Below are 16,758 nucleotides of genomic sequence, written 5' to 3'. Positions count from 1 at the left end.
TGGAGTGCTGTGGGGCAAGTGGCAGAGCAGGAATGCCAGGGGTGGGGAGTTGGCAGAGGTGTAGACACATGCAGTCCTGAGACACTAGGTAAGGTAATTTGATTCCAAATAATTGGTTTATTGACCTTTAAAGAATGTCTCTCTGGTGCTTCCTGCTCCCTTCCCCTTTTCTCAACCATAATTCCCCTCTCCCTGCCCACAATAGAGACCCATATCAGAATCAGGTTTATCATCACTCACTTATGTCACGAAATTATGTCATGCATCCGAGTGCAGAAGATGTTTACCAAGATACTGCTTGGACTAGAGAGTATCAGCTATGAGAGGAGAGGGTGGACAAACTTGGAGTTGTCTTCTTTGCAGCACTGCAGGTGAAGGGAGACGTGACAGGCGTTCATAAGATTATGAGAGGCATGGATAGGGTAGATAGAGTCTTTTTCGCAGGGTAGAACTGTCAATTACTACATGACGTATCTTTAAGGTGCTATGTGCAGGGTACGTTTTTTCACACAAAGAGTTCCAAGGGCAGTTGTGCAGGCAGAGCATAGTGGCGTTTAAGAGACATTTAGACGGGGACATGAATATGTATGGAATGGAGGGATATTGATCATGTGCAGACATAATTGTTGGCACGGCTACCATGGATTTAAGCGCAAGCTCCTGTGCTTTACAGTTCTGCATTCTGTGTTCTTTTGATGAGTGGCTTCAGAAGCAATGGATGGAACAGCAATGCAAGATAGTGAGCAAGAAACCCAAGTAATGCAAAAGAAACATCTTTGCCCAGAGAATGTGGAACTCAGTAAGATAGGGTGGGTGAAACAACTGACGTTAGAAGCATTTGAGAGAGGAATAAATAGAGGTATATGTTGGTAAATTTAGCCGAGGAAATATGGGATGTCTGGGCCAAATGGTCTATTTCTGTGCTGAATGTAATCCTAGGTAAAAACACATTACATTAGAGTAATTTTAAAATAACAATTCATTTTTAGAAGTTTGCACAATATACAACCTTTAATATCACTGTTATATGAAGCAAACTTGTGCTTAATAATAGGATAGGTGCTACCATTACCTCATGAACTTTTTTCACACTTAGACTGAACATAACATATATAATATATACTATATATAAATCACTGGTTATGTTACACAGCTAATTAATGTATTGATCATTGAGGACAATTTAAAATTGATCCTGTCTTATAAATCATATTGGGCTGGAAATGGCAATTATCTGACACATTCCCTGCTGAATTTCAAATAATATTTGAACTTAACTTAGCCGACCTAAACCATGACAACCCGTAAGCATAAGCCTGCCAGATCCCCCACAGGGAGGTTCTGTGCTGTGACAGGGTCTCACGCAATGAAATCACATGGGAATGCAAACAAGCCCCGCATTCCAACCCTCCAACTTAACCAAAACTGTGGAATTCTGAATGATTCACTCAACAGCAATCAAAGAACATTAAAGACACGAAATGCGTTTTACAATATACTTCATTTTAAAATACATCAACAATATAAAATATTCTAAATTAACCAAATTTTTCCTCAATTTTTCTTTTGCCATTTCCCTTCACTGAAGTGTATGGCAAATCACTCCCTGCATCTGGCGTGACATTTTTGCACAGAGTTTCCATTACAAATGCTGGGGAATCTCTGCAACTTCAGGCTGTCACATTAAACTCCATGATGTTTGGCATTGAAGCACTTTTAGAGAAACTGAGGCAAACAGCTAATCACAGCTGAGGCATATACACGTTCCTATATACATGTGGAAATGCCAAAGTTGCTGATATTAGGTATAGGATGATCAGACATTTTGCAAATGCTGGCCCACTGCAAAATCAATCTTTGTTGTCTTTCTGCTTATAGAAAGATGCTTCTGCAAATAAAATGCTACTTTCATTTGGAGTCAGTCCACAGCACTGAATAATACATACACAACTGAGAATATTTGGTATTTTTAGTCTTTCAATGTTATTGCTGAGTGAAGCTAATGAGTATTTTAAAGCTTTTAAAGTGAGAACCAGGTATTATATGACACTGCATAAAAGTTACAGTGACATGTAGAAAGGTGTATGTAAACTGAATGTAACAACACCTAATTCATATTTACTCTCTTTTCTTTTCCATTTTGACGGTGCAGCTGTCCTATTTGGCAAATGCATTCAGACCAGTTAGTTAATTTTAACTTATTCAGGTATTAATTAATACATCTCTGTCAGTGAAATGTAATGGAATTAACAAAATGGGAAGGTGCATGTGCATTTTTACACTTTAGATTACTTTTAGCACTTCATCTCATGCCAAAATGAATGTTGTCATGCAGTAATGCACATCTTCCTGTATGTTACTGTTGAAAGGAATCCTGTTTTCACATACAAGGAGTCATTTTCATAGTAATTACAGAGCCTTCTCATCAACCTCCTTGCATTAAGAACAGATCGTAACCATATAGGATGAATATACTTAATATAATTGCTACAAGTGTCTAATCAGAATTGATAAAGTATGTTACTAGATAGTTGCACAGACTACATGCAGAGCAAATTTTTATTAGTAAATAATTGTTATATATTTGGGGTTTCCAGTTAAGAGTTCCTTAGTGAGAGAAATTTATTTTACAGCAACACGCAGACATACACAAGCACGCGCGCATACGCACTTCATTTATATTTTGCCTTTAATACATTAATGCATGTATCTTGCATCTATCTCTTTTATTTGATTCTCAGGTTTAATACCTTAGCAAAGTCAATTCATGTAAATTAAATGTTATATGTATCGCATTGCATTTTCTTGCTGTGAAATCATAAGAGACTGCAGAAGATATTTATTTGTGTTGGAGGTCAGTGGGTTTGCTTATAAAAATGTATGTTATCTTAGGGGGAATTGCTTGATGGAACCACAGATTACATGTCAGGTTTGGATGACATGACAGATTCAGATTCTTGTCTGTCCCGAAAGAAGATCAAGAAGACAGAAAGTGGCATGTATGCATGTGACTTGTGTGACAAAACATTCCAGAAGAGCAGTTCCCTTCTGCGACATAAATATGAGCACACAGGTATGTTCATTTTCTTCTTTTAATTTGCTTGACTTCATTAACCAGTTGATTTTATTCTCATGTCTCTGTTCTAAAAACAAAATAAAAAATCTGTTTTTTTTATTCCCTGGTTCACTGGTTTTATTTTTACCAAGAGAGACTTAAGGCCATTTAATATGATTCAAGAGTTAAGTTATGAGCTGTGTCTGCACATGGGTTGTGGGGTGAAGAGTATGACATTACATCTTTTAAGGATGGGGAACTTTAAATAATGCTCAAGTAATCTGCCCTCCATATTGTCCTGTAGTGCTGTGCTGACAACGATTTGCAGTTATGTCTATTTTTGAGTTCTCCTTCAACTATTGCAGCTATGGAAGGTGTTGAATGGATTCCAGTGCTATTTATGGTGCGGAATTAGCCAGATGTTTGTTTGGCCAAGACTGCAAGTTCCAAACTCTGGTCATACGTTGGCTGAAATGCCAAAGTAGCTACTCTCAATTACATAGGTTAAAAATGAAGTGTGTATCATAACTTGATACTGTTATAAATATACCTCTTTCTTTTCTTTCCTTACACCTGCTTTCTGAAAAAAAAATTCATTCCTTTTCCATTTTTGACAGGAATCTTCCCTGTTAGTAACTTCAAAACCTTCACATCTTTTTCTAGAACTTTAAAAAATACAATATTAAATTGTAAATTATCTTTTCAAAAGTACAGACAGTCTGTGCTCAAAACATTGTTCAGCTTTAGGGCAGGAAAAATGATCTGTAGTACCATTGACAGTTATGATTGACAGTAATTCTGGACACTTGACAATTTCTGACACTTTGACATGTGCTTGGAGATTCGCCAAAGGTAGCCAAATTATTATAAGGTTATTAAATCATACTGAAACATTTTAGCATTATATCCTAATTTTTTTTTGCTTGTGTTTCTTTTTCTCTTCTAGGAAAGCGGCCACATCAATGTCAAATTTGTAAGAAAGCTTTTAAACACAAGCATCATCTTATCGAACATTCACGACTGCACTCTGGTGAGAAACCATATCAGTGTGACAAGTGTGGCAAACGCTTCTCACACTCAGGATCGTACTCACAACACATGAACCATAGATATTCCTATTGCAAGCGGGAGGCAGAGGAAAGGGAAGCAGCCGAGCGAGAGGCCCGTCAGAAGGGCCACTTAGAACCTGCGGAGCTACTGATGAGTCGGCCCTACTTACAAAGCATTACTCCACAGGGGTATTCAGACTCTGAGGAGAGAGAAAGCATGTCAAGAGAGGTGGAGAGTGAACGAGAGCAGGAAAAAGAAGGAGAAGAGGATGAGGAGAAACTGGTCAGACAAGATGGGGAAGAGGAATTTGACGAAGAGGAAGAAGAAGAGAGTGAAAATAAAAGCATGGATACAGATCAGGACACAATAAGAGATGAAGAGGAGAATGGTGACCACTCAATGGACGATAGCTCAGTTGACGAGAAAACGGAAACCAAATCAGAACATGAAGACAACGTGGAAGATGGCATATAATAACTACTGCATTTTAGCTTCCTACTTCTTCCAGTAGTATTGTTACTTGCTTGAAACACTGCTGTGTTAAGCTGTACATGCACGTGCCTGATGCTTCCTGGAAGCCTGAGTGTTGGACAGATGGGGCAGTCTGTCAGATGCAAAAAATAGGAAAAAAAAGAAAAAAAAAACAAGACAGTGTTAGGACGAATTAGTCAAGTTTGGGTTGTGAAGAGTTGCATTATGCAAAAAAAATGTTCAGTGTTAGGGCCTAAAAAAATGTGTGGTTCCAGCAGCCTAAATTACCCTTCTGTCAATAGTTTTTTTTAGCACAAAATATTGGAGTATATTGCATTACATGCCACTTGTATTACTACACAAAATTTTACAATGTATTGTCTGTGTTTTCTACCTATGTATATTATTACACAAGAGCAACTTGAAAATGAAATGCTTGTGCTTTTACCCATACATGCAGTATTTTAGTGGACTGTTCGTAGTTTGACCGAGCCATTAGGCCTGATTGTGCAACCACACAATATTTTAGGTTCCCAAGAATTCTTTGAAGGATCATGAAATGATGCACGTGTAATTTTCAGAAAATGAAGTCTTAAAGTGGCCCAGCTATGGAGGAAAAGAGAGAGAGAGAGAGAGTGAGAGAGAGAGCGCGCGTGTGTGTGTGAGAGATTGAGAGAGAGAGAGGGGCAGAGGTGGTGGAGAAAGCCTTTTGAAAGGTGGTTTTAAAAAGCCTTATATGCAAACCTTTTAATCTGTGTGTTCTGCAAGTGCCATCCTTGTATAGTGCTAAATGAAGGTAACTAAAGTTACCTTGCACCAGCTTCAGTGTTAAACAGCTCACCCTGTTCTTTGAAGCACCCATGTCAGTATTAGAATCTAGGCAGCAGTTCCTTAGTTTACATATGTTTGTGCAATTTTCTGTACTTTTTTTGTTCATTAACTTGTCAGTATTACACCAAACTTTGCAACAATTTGCATTCATTTTATTTTAGGTCAAATAACATTTATTTATGTTGCTCATTTTATATTTCCTAATTTTATTTATTTCATACTGTAGTGTACAGTATTATAGTTCTTCAATATATAGATATATTTTAGTAAAGGAACATGAGGTTGATCATTTGGGCAAATTTTACGTAATGAGAAGAGCATTTATTGTGTTTTCAAACATTAATTGTGAGATACGAATTTTCGATTTATTATTTTATTTTGTTTTCCAATTACTGGATTCCAAATTTGAGAACTTTTGATACGATCTTGTGAAAACACTGTATTTTCGACTGAAAATTCCACTTTCTTCATCTGTTTTTTAGCTAAAAAAAAAAGAGGGACTGTTACAATACAATGTATGATACCATGACAGAAATCTTTCCTGAATTGTCTTTGTAAAAGTATTATTAAATTTTCAATTTGTAATTTCTCTTTGAAATGACCATGCTCGAATAAAATGTAGCCAAACTAGGACCTGTTACGTGCAGCTTAAGGTTCTATGGACATCACTACAGCAAACAGATGTGCATAATAATGTATAATGTTTCCTTCCTAACTGTAGGATTGTCTTCAAACCATAAAGAATTACATTTTCATCCATAGCATTGTTAACAAAAAAAATATTTATTAACTTAAAATTTATATTGTCGTCCTATTTATTTCACTCAATGTCCACTTTTATATTTCTCTCACCATCTCAAAATAAACAAAATTATATGGTTGGATTTATTTCATAAGCTTGCTGAGGGGAAAACAAGTGACTAAATGAGTGCTGGACACATTGTATAAAACTGACGTTGCACGAATGAGATTTATTCCGTGGGGGTAGCCTGTTTTTTTTTGTTGATTCGTGCTTTAGAGGTGATCTGCACCCAGACCTGCAGGGTATGTTCTTTCATCCACTGTTCCAATAAGGTGTAAAGCACTGTCAAGCAATGTAACACAACTGGTGCATAAAACAAAGACTTAAAGAGACACATCTAGATTTTATTAGTAGTAATTAATTTGAAGGAAAATCAATACTGAGCTTTTGATTAAGGATACAGTACTTTTAAAGTTGTGCACACAGCTTCATCACTTTATAATACAGGCTGAACAAAATGGACTACTGCCTTTTTTTAAATAAAGAGAGTGGGTTTCTTGCAGGAATAGGTCATAGTCATTTGAACAGTGCCTCCATAATATTGTAACTGGGGTCTGGTTACACTTAAGTCTGAATTTCCAGTAGGCGATTAAGATACATTACATGTAAGGAAGACAAATCGGAGATCAGATGATATCTAAAGGACTAGTGATTGTGATTGACGTGCAGTTTTTTTTTGAACTGCCAAACCATTGATTTTAAATGGCTTTTACAGCTCATTTAAGTTGATCTCAGGAATATACCAATTAATTGATTGGTGTCTTAAAACAAAACATCAATTTCTTACTGGTGCAAGTTGAGAGGAAGACTTTTAAAAGACATCCATTACAAAATCCAATTAAAAAAAGGTAATGTCAGACTTGCCTGAGGTTGTAAAATTCTTTTCAGCTATTCAGCTTTATACATAAGCAAGCTAGTTAAAATTACTTCAACACTCTACCATTTAAAATGTAACCACATTTTTCTTAATGTTTTTTTTATTTTAAAACCCATAAATGCTTCATATGGTGCATTTACACTTTGTGTTGGTATAGAAGTTTTTCTACTAATAGGAATTTCTCTTACCATCAGCTATGATTTTGCATTTTAAGAACACTGTAGATACTAGCTTTCTATAAAAGAATTGATAATTTCCCATTGAACAAACCTTTCTTAATTTTTTACTTGTATTTTCTGAGAACTAAAAATATTTTATATTAAATTAAAGGGAAGTCACAGAACTGTAATGATTGAAAATTTCATAGGATTTTACTTCGTATTACATTCCCCACATACAAAAAAAAACTAGAATCCCATTATTGCATTGACTATGTCTGATAGAGTGTAATTCATAGAGTAAGAAATAAAGCAAGTTTCAATCTCATGTTCAACTTCCCTTATTTAAAAAACCTGCAGTGCACTATTGAAGGCAGCATTTGGGATTTCAGTAATAGCCATGCAATTTGTTCAAATAATTGGAGGTAAATTTTTACCATTCACTGTATCTTAAACCATCGTTAGTGATTTTTAAGGCATTACTTTGTACACCCAGAATTCTGAGTTGCTGTAAGGCGGCTCGAACAGCTTCTCTGCTTGACCAGATTTGAGACTGTGTAGCAGTGATTATACATTTCTTGTGACATTAGGAAAATAGTCAAAGTAAATATGCAAAGATAAGTCCCCTATAGCATTTTTACATTTATTTTCTTAAATACTTGTTTGCAATATTAAAGGGTGAAAAGGCTTTGTTCCTAATGCTTTACTGCATTGGCAGGTTTGAATCTGGACAGCATTTTAAACAAGGCTGTTGTTTAAGTGCTCTCTGAAGATCTGTGAAATAGCTTGGACATAATTGTCTGCAAGAATAAAAGTAGTAAAGATGATTATATGTCTGTTGGAGAATGCCTGGAGCATTTTGGTAATATTTTCACTGAACATCCATAGCAATAGAAGAGCCTTTAAAAGACGGACCGTAGTAAAATACACATGTTTCATTCAAAGTGCCCATAAAACAGTATAAAGTGAAGCTTTTAAACCCTTTGCCATCTAAGGTTTTTTTTTCATTTTGTTCTGTAATTTCTTTTACGATTGATTGATTTTTAGTTGTAAGAATCAGCTCACAAGAATCCTTGAGAATAATAATATTATAATCCCTCTAAGGAGAGGAAGAAGTAGATTTTTTTTTCCTTGAGCTTGACCCTTAATACAACAACAGATTTCTTCTTGTTACTACCTATATTCACAATAATATAAAATATTACATGAAATGATCCCCTTTGGATCACTAAAGAGATAAGTTTAATTCCCAATCCAACCGTGGGAAAAAACCAAACAGATAACGTATTAATAACCTCAAAATGGTTTAGAGGTTATTGCGTACTCTGTTCTAACATGTATAAAGAGATCTTATTTATTTTCGTACTTAAGCATGTTTGTTGTTAGGACATGGGTAGAAAGGTTTGTAAAGTGATAAAAATAGAAGTAAGATTTCTAGAGTTGATTGGATTCTGTGTGGACGTGTGAGTGAACATTTCTGAAGAAAGCCCATGAATGCTGTCATTAACACGTTAAACAAGAACGCAGCAAAGGCAGGTTTATAAATAGTGATCTAATAAAAGAAAACAAAGACATGTTGCCTTGTTCCATCAAATTTTAAAGAAGTCTGGACACAGCTGTGCCAATGGTAACAGCATAAAATCAGTGTTTTCAACAAATTCTACAATGGACCATCTGATTTTTTTTTTCGGTTTCAGTAAATGATTGAACTGCACTTAACATTCAAGCCATGAAGTCCATACAATTTAAACAGTCCACATTACTTTTTCAAGAAACATACTTCATGATTTGGAATGTAGTTAGGCTTCAGATTGCTCCCTTTAAAAAATTCAATAAAGCAATACAAAAAGCTAATACTAAATAAATTTGTTTTCTTCTGCTGTAAATGCGCAATGGTGTCTGCATGTGCTGTTACCATCAGAAGTGTTGCTACCAAAATTAATGGGATTTCTTACTGAAAATTAGAATTTCAATCTTGGGTCCTAACACACGGTCACATCACAACTGTTAAATGTATTTTACAGTGGGACTAATGATGTGTATGCAACTGGAACAGAAATGTTAGTGTAGAATTGATCTGCACTGTACAAAATGAAGAAGATTGTCATTCAGAGAATTTGAAGAATGAGGGAGTCAAAAGTTTACTTATTATATAAAATTAACTTTTTAAATAAATTATTACAGAAATGCTTTGATCAAATGATGTGATGAGAATGATATTTTAGCATGTGATCTGAATATGATAAAAATGCCATTTAATAACTCCTCAGCAAGTTACATTGCAGTTACTTTATGCATCATATCTAATGAAGAGAATTTTGTACAAGCTGTAAACCATTTTTAAAACATATGCCGGATGCATTCGACTGTAATCAATAAAGCACAATTAATATGCACAACACTGACTAAATACTGTTAAACCACACAAGACAAGTTATAAACAGGGTCACTTCAGTTTAATTGAATGTATAATATCCTTTGAGAGTGTCTTCCTTGATGAGAAAAGTGCTGTTACAGTATCAACTGCTTTGACTCTAATTTATTGATTTTATAATTTGCACACCACATAAATAGTTTAATATTAATGGATGGCAGGCTAAAAGGAAGCTTTATTAATTTGCCTTCTTCATTAAAAAGGAGAATTGGAAAAAAAATTCTAAAATCCTTGAAGTGAAGGTAAACAACATCCTGTGAAATCATGAAATTCAAATAATATACAAGGTAAATTCAAGTTTATTAATAACCTCACGTGCAGTTTTTGCTGTCTGGCAACTTTTCTCTCACTTTGAATGTAAATTGGACTAAATGGAAAATAACAAAAAAGTCGTATTTATATCTATTATCATCTTTAACATAAATGGCCTTGACACAAGAACATCACACCAGCATGTTGAAAGTGTGACTGGTAAAGTGTTCCTCAATAGATTAATTTGATATTTATTGCACAATCATGTATACATACCTAAAGGAATTTTGGTTGCAAAACAGTCATTTTTTAAAAGTGGAATAGCACAGATATAAAAAATATTGCTTTGGATGATTAATAATGTACCTTTCCAAGCTATTTGTCCTTGAAGCATATGAAGTGAGCGATGGTTTTGGGTGATTTCTGTAACATTTTGAAATGCTCAGCAGGTCAGGCATCATCAGGAAACACCTTTAAAATGAGCACTGTGCTTACATCTTAAGTTCTGAGCAAGGATTGAATCTAAAACATGAACACATTCTTCTTTAAGATGCCACTTAGTATTAATATACTCTTTGTATATTTCCATATTTCATTTTGTACATTATTTTTGTTCTTAGAAACATTTCACATTCCCTACTAACAAATGCATGGTGAGAAGTATTGTTCAATTTCTACATCAAAATCTATTTTACTGTAGCCTAGAGTCAGAAGGACCATTAAAAGAATAGAAAGCAGATGTGATTGAGGTTGTAGTTATGGCCCATTTTTGGTCAACTACACCAGCACATGTAAACGTTTTATTTGGTAACCAGCATAGTTGACACCATAAGTTGACGCCAAGTTATCTTACAATTAACTACAGAACTATTCCTATAAAGAATTCCAAAACCAAAACTGTTTCCAAAAGTTATGTCATTTCAATTCACTATTCCACTTTTAGAGGGGTGATTTTCAAAAAAAATGTCATTCAATTATTTGACAGATTTTGCTCTTTTCTAAATCCCTTGTGTATTAGGTGCTAACTAGCCTACACAAAACTTGACTGTTTTGGTAGCTTCAGTGATTATTTATGTACATACAGGTATATATTTATCTGGTACATCTACTTCTGCAAACCAGTGAACCTCAGAAAGCTCTTTCCTGAAGGCAGTTGTCTGTAGATGACTTGAGAAAACACTTAAGCTGAGCACCTTCTAATATCAGGACCGATTTCGTATTAGCTGGAACTTGGAACCCAAAATGTCAATGCTTATGCTGTAACACATGATTAACGGGAGACCCACATTTAGAATAATCTCTGGGGTTTAATATGTAATATTCTTAAGTAGGCAGTGGACGTTCCACAAGATTTTGAGGGAGAAGTATTAGTTTAAGCTCAATTGGTCAGAAATCTAATTTATGATATCCAGTGCTATGCATTAACAAAAAGAACATTAAAAAAACCAATTGTACTTAGGCATCATTTTCCCGAACTCTGTCAGAACACTTCTGAACACATTACAGCCCACTAACTACTTTTGTAGTGCAGTCACCGCTGTTATAGGAAGTCTCAAGTTTCCAACAAACAAAGAACAACATAAATGTTGTTTAGCCTGTAAAATAAAATGCAATAAAGACAGGCAAGTTACATCTAACATTAGATCATTTCGACTCCATTTCCAGCTCTTTTGCATTTTGTTAATAGATTTAGGGCGTGGTCTGTTTCTGCCAATGATTGGAAGTTTTACAGGCTGATTCTGCCAGTAGGTACAGAAGCAAACTTAATGTTATTAGCATCAATTTAACATAACATGAAGTTCCACTTTTACTTAGCCTTCTTACGAGTTTAAGGCTAATTTATAGTCTTGCCATTCGTCGGTAGAAAAATAAATTTTCACAGTTAATTTGAACAATTGAATATGTCATATCTTCACTCTTTTAGTCAGTTACCGTAAGAATTCTGGAACGGATTATATTTTTTAATTCTAAAATAACTATAGCTGATGCAGTGCATGGATTAAAATAACGACAAGCAAAGAAGGTAACATGCACGGACGAAGAAAACCGCTTTGGATGCGTCTATAATTGTACAACACTTGCCAAATCATGCTGTATCCTATAGTCAGCGTGTTCAACAGATGGAATCAGGATAATTCCGTTTTTCCGCGCTGCCCAAATTATTTTTCCCAACTTTTTTTTTATGTAACACTTCCCAGATTTTTTTTTGCACAGTTTTGACTATCGTGGAGCGAAGTGGGGAAAGGCAATTTAAACGGGTGCAATGAGATCTTGCCAGCCCCGGCAAAATAACCACGGGACTGAGGGGCACGAGATGCAAATAAATAAAACTCTCGGCAGGAGAACGTGCACGGGTTATCACTTTGGATCTTGGAACGGGGCATTCCGCTTTAAGGCAGTTGCAGAAGTGCGGGACGGGGACGGGGAGGAGGTGGTACGCGGAAAGGGGAGCCCGGCGGTGGCTGCCATGGTGACCGAGCTGCCGGAAGGAGGTAGCGTGGAGACGGAATGAGTGATTGACAGGTGGGCTGTCAGCTCGCGCTCGGGACGAGGGGTGCTGATAACTTGCGGTGGCAATGGGCACGGCGGTGGGGCATTTCGCCGTTCAGCTTTGCCCACTGGGTTTAGGTTTGCTTTCCGGCGTTGGAGTGGGGTGGGTGGCGCAGTTGTGGTAGGCCCAGAGGACAGCCTCGGGATCGCTTGGAGTATGTATCCGAGGCCGCGTGCGTGTGGCTTGGAATGGAATAATGACTCCATTTGAATATTTACCGAACAACTATAGGGTCTTTAAAAAGCAAGTATGCCCTTAGTGCAACATTAACCGAAAGAGGCTTATTTGGAGTGAAAAATGTTGTAGGCTTATTTAAATTGAGCACTCCAGTTTTGAAATCTGCGACCCCAAAGTAAGGTTCCCCTACTAACAGTCACGGCCCATATTGCAGTAGAGTTCCTGTGAAATGCATATTTAGAGGTAATTGGCTTCAACTATATTGCAGACTAATTGAAATTCGAATTTGAATCAGCACAAAGAAAGAATGTTGGTGGATGATCCAAACTAAATTTCACCAGTACTGTTGGCTGATGAACATTGGTAAAGAAAATGCCTAAAACCTTGCCAAGAAAGGATGAACTCTTATGGGGAAATTGTGACCTGGCTTCCCATCCTTACAAAATATACTGTAAATGTAAAACAAAATGCATATTCTGGAAATTTGAAAGAAAAACAAAAAGGGCCTGAGGATCAAGCAGCATCTATGGAGAGCTAAATTAAGTTAACATTTCGAATGAGAGACTTTCTCATCTGAGAAAGGGTCTTCAACCTTAAGTGCTAATTCAGTTTCTCTTTTCCACAGGTACTGCTTGGCTTGATGATTTTCTAGCATTTTGTGTTTTTATTACACAGTAAATGTACTTAATTTCTTGCCATTTTTTCAGAAATATCTTGCATTCAACATTACTATAGATGACAGCTAAGAATATGACTTCTGACTTGTTTTATGTTATGCAATTTGTACATTAGTTTCAGCAATGGTCAGATATTTTAAATATTTTTAAAAATCCTTTGGGAATATCTAACTACAGGAGGGAGGAAAACAAGGATTTTTTTGACCAGGGTAGGGAAAGGTGTTAAAGAATCACTGTGCCACAAGTCAACCAAACCACTGGAGAAATACACTGAAAATTTTTCTCTGTTTTATGTGTAATTTATCTTTTTCTAAAAACAATGTTGTAACATGCGACTGTTGCCAAAGGATATACTGATATTTTTGTGTGGTTCCTGTGAGGAAGTGACCTCTGGATAACAGGATAATTTCAGAAATGAGAGGGTACTACAAGTTCTTTGCTGTAGGGTAAGTATTGTGCATGATAGTTGCAACAACTTAGTTGGAACTAAGTGTTTTCAAAACTTTTAAAAAGTTTCTATTTACATTTCATACTTTTTAACTTCTGCATATTGACAGTTTTTTGTTAAAGCAAGCATTAGGGTTTTTAAAAAAAAAACATTTTGATGGAGCTTTTCTGTCTTGTCGAATTACATATGTTTAGAGTCCACCTGTTTGAATCGTGTGAGCAATACTTGTTGTATTTTCATAGGATAGAAAGTGTTTTGGATAATCCCAAGATCATGAAAAGCAAAGCATTTCCCTTATTGTCTGAGGGAATGCGAGGATCCTTTGAATTAGATTCCCTTCCTAAATTAAGGAAAATTAAATTCCTTTCAGCAACTGCTGGGCCTTATGACAGATCAATTGTATTTTTTAACCCTAGACTAACACTGGGCTTTGTTTTGCACTAGGAACCTTTGACCTCTAAAGTTTGCAGCTGAAGCTCATGTACATGTTTATCATTCTTTGCTCTTAAGTTACCAAATTTACATTTGCAGCAAATAACAGTGTTTGAACACATGGCAGTGAAGGTAGAGTAGGTGCTGTTGATTGAATTTGTATTTTTAAAAAATCCAAATGGGAGACTCAGCATTATTATAGGAAATAAGGATGCACATTGGGCATTGGTGAGGCTTGACTTGGAGTACTGTGAGTGGTTTTGGGCCCCTTGCCTAAGAAGGGATGTGCTGACGTTGGAGAGGGTTCAAAGGAGGTTCATGAAAATGATTCCAGCATTGAAAGGCTTATCGTATGAGGAGCGTTTGATGGCTCTGGGCCTGTACTCATTGGAATTCAGAAGAATGGTGGGGGTGGGGAAAACTCATTGAAACCTATTGAAAGGCCATGATAGAGTGGATGTGGAGAGGATGTTTCCTATGGTGGGGGAGTCTAACCAGAGGACACAGCCTCAGAATAGAGGAATGTCCATTTAGAACAGAGATGAAGGGATATTTCTTTAGCCAGAGAGTGGTGAATCTGTGGAATTCTTTGCTGCAGGTATCTGTGGAGGCTAAGTCGGTATGTATATTATAAAGCAGAGATTGAAAGATTCTTGATTTGTCAGGGCACGGAAGCATCTGGGGAGAAGGCAGGAGATTGGGGCTGTGTAGGAAATGGATCGGCCATGATGGAATAGCAGAGCAGACACGATGGGCTGAATGGCCGAATTCTGCTAAAAAAACACCAGGCAGGGTATAAACCAAAAACCTTTAAATTTTTGTTGCTTTTGGTTTCCAGATAGATTAAAATTTGTTCTTAAAAAAAAAAACCAGAACGGACAGCAAAATACGAGTAAATTCTCTTGAGGAATCAGAGAGCAAATATGAATATCCATTTGCCTTAAGAATCTTTCTTGTTTTATGTATGGTTCATAACCTTGGCCAAGGATTTCCTTATTTTGAAACTTATTGATAAAATTACGATTTAGGTTGAAGCAGCATGTAAGATCTGGATATTTTTAGTTGGAGATGAAGTTTAAAAAAAAACAAGTGTAGAAGGGAAGTAATTGAATACTACCGAGCCAAGGAATCTATTAACACCTACAGATTTCTTGTGAGTTGGACCTCACTTGTCTTCCCAATTACCGTCTAGGTTGTGACCATCCCCGTGTTAGTTCCATGGTGCCTGAATTCTGAAGGGTGAATCATCTTTACAGAAGGAAATGCCATTCCTTTGCAAGTGGTGATGGTGCAGATTTCATTCATTCATTATGTGCTATGTCATATGATCTCCCTATGACCATGATTGTTCTTGGCAAATTCTTGTATAGAAGTGGTTTGTCATTGCCTTAAAGTGTAAGAGATAGGAGCAGTCTTAGGCCATTCAGCCCATCGAGTCTGCTCCGCCATTTCATCATGGCTGATCCCGGATCCCGCTCAACCCCATACACCTGTCCTCTCACCATATCCTTTGATGCTCCGACCAATCAGTAATCTACCAACTTCCGCTTTAAATATACCCACAGGCTTGGCTTCATCCGCAGTCTGTGGCAGACTATTCCACAGATTCACTACTCTAGCTAAACAAAAAATCCTCCTCACTCCTGTTCTAAAAGGTCACCCCTCAGATTTGAGGCTGTGCCCTGTAGTTTTGAATACCACCACCAGAGGAAACATCCTCTCCACATCCACCTTATCTAGTCCTTTCAACATTCCGTAGGTTTGAATGAGATCCTCGCATGTTCTTCTAAATTCCACTGAGTACAGGCCCAAAGCTGCCAAATGCTCCTCAGATGTTAACCCATTAATTCCTGGGATCATCCTTATGAATCTTCTGGACTCCAGTGAGAACATTTCCTTTCTGAGATAAGGGCCCCAAACTGTTGACAATACTCCAAGTGCGGCCTAATTAGTGCCTTATAAAGCTTCAGCATTATCTGCTTGTTTTTATATTTTATTCCCTTTGAAATAAATGCCAACGTTGCATTTTGTGCTTTACCACAGACTCGGCCTGTGAATTGACCTTCTGGAGGTCTTGCATGAGGACTCCTGAGTCCCTTTGTACCTCTGATGTTTGAGGGCAGTGGGCAGTGTTTTTACAAGACGGGTGGCCCTAACCATTATCAATACTCTTCAGAGATTGTTTGCCTGACGCCACCTGCTCCCATGGCTTCACATGACCCTGATCAGGGGGCTAAGTAGGTGCTACACCTTGCCCAAGGGTGACCTGCAGGCTAGTGGAGGGAAGGAGTGCTGTACACCGCCTTTGGTAGAGACGTATCTCCACTCTGCCACCCATTACCCAAGGGGAAAAATGTATTAATTTTAGGTTTGAGCCAGATGCTGTAGAGGAAGGGAGGTTGAGAAAGGAGTGCTATGAATCGGAAATATGACTTTAGACATGGGTCAGACACTGATGCGAGGAGAGGAAGGACAGTTGGGGTCTATGAACCATGGAGCTCTGGGATAAATTTGTCCAGGATCTGTGAGAAGATTGGATCGTG

General features: G+C 36.9%; 2 protein-coding genes across 7 annotated transcripts in view; both read left to right on the top strand.

The window, feature by feature from the left end:
* Positions 1–7,572, top strand: part of LOC140714608 (zinc finger E-box-binding homeobox 2-like) — a 148,052-nt gene extending 140,480 nt beyond the window's left edge. For both annotated transcript variants that reach the window (XM_073025960.1, XM_073025951.1), the window contains exons 9-10: positions 2,893–3,073; positions 4,002–7,572. In XM_073025960.1, coding sequence (XP_072882061.1) covers positions 2,893–3,073; positions 4,002–4,579 — 759 coding nt within the window. In that variant the 3' untranslated portion in view covers positions 4,580–7,572. The remainder of the gene's footprint in view (positions 1–2,892; positions 3,074–4,001) is intronic.
* A 4,782-nt stretch (positions 7,573–12,354) lies between these two features.
* The window catches only part of gtdc1 (glycosyltransferase-like domain containing 1), a 354,581-nt gene continuing 350,177 nt past the window's right edge, over positions 12,355–16,758 (top strand). For 2 of the 5 annotated variants that reach the window (XM_073025937.1, XM_073025895.1), the window contains exon 1: positions 12,368–12,453. The gene's annotated coding sequence lies outside the window, so the exon portion shown is untranslated. Of the gene's footprint in view, positions 12,454–12,500; positions 12,902–16,758 lie in introns of those variants that run through there. The other 3 variants (XM_073025908.1, XM_073025902.1, XM_073025917.1) reach the window with 3 other exon arrangements.

This window comes from Hemitrygon akajei, chromosome 2 (assembly GCF_048418815.1).
Source record: "Hemitrygon akajei chromosome 2, sHemAka1.3, whole genome shotgun sequence".
Lineage (NCBI taxonomy): Eukaryota > Metazoa > Chordata > Chondrichthyes > Myliobatiformes > Dasyatidae > Hemitrygon > Hemitrygon akajei.
The sequence above is the reverse complement of the archived record's forward strand: the minus strand, read 5'-3'. Positions and strand labels throughout refer to the sequence as shown.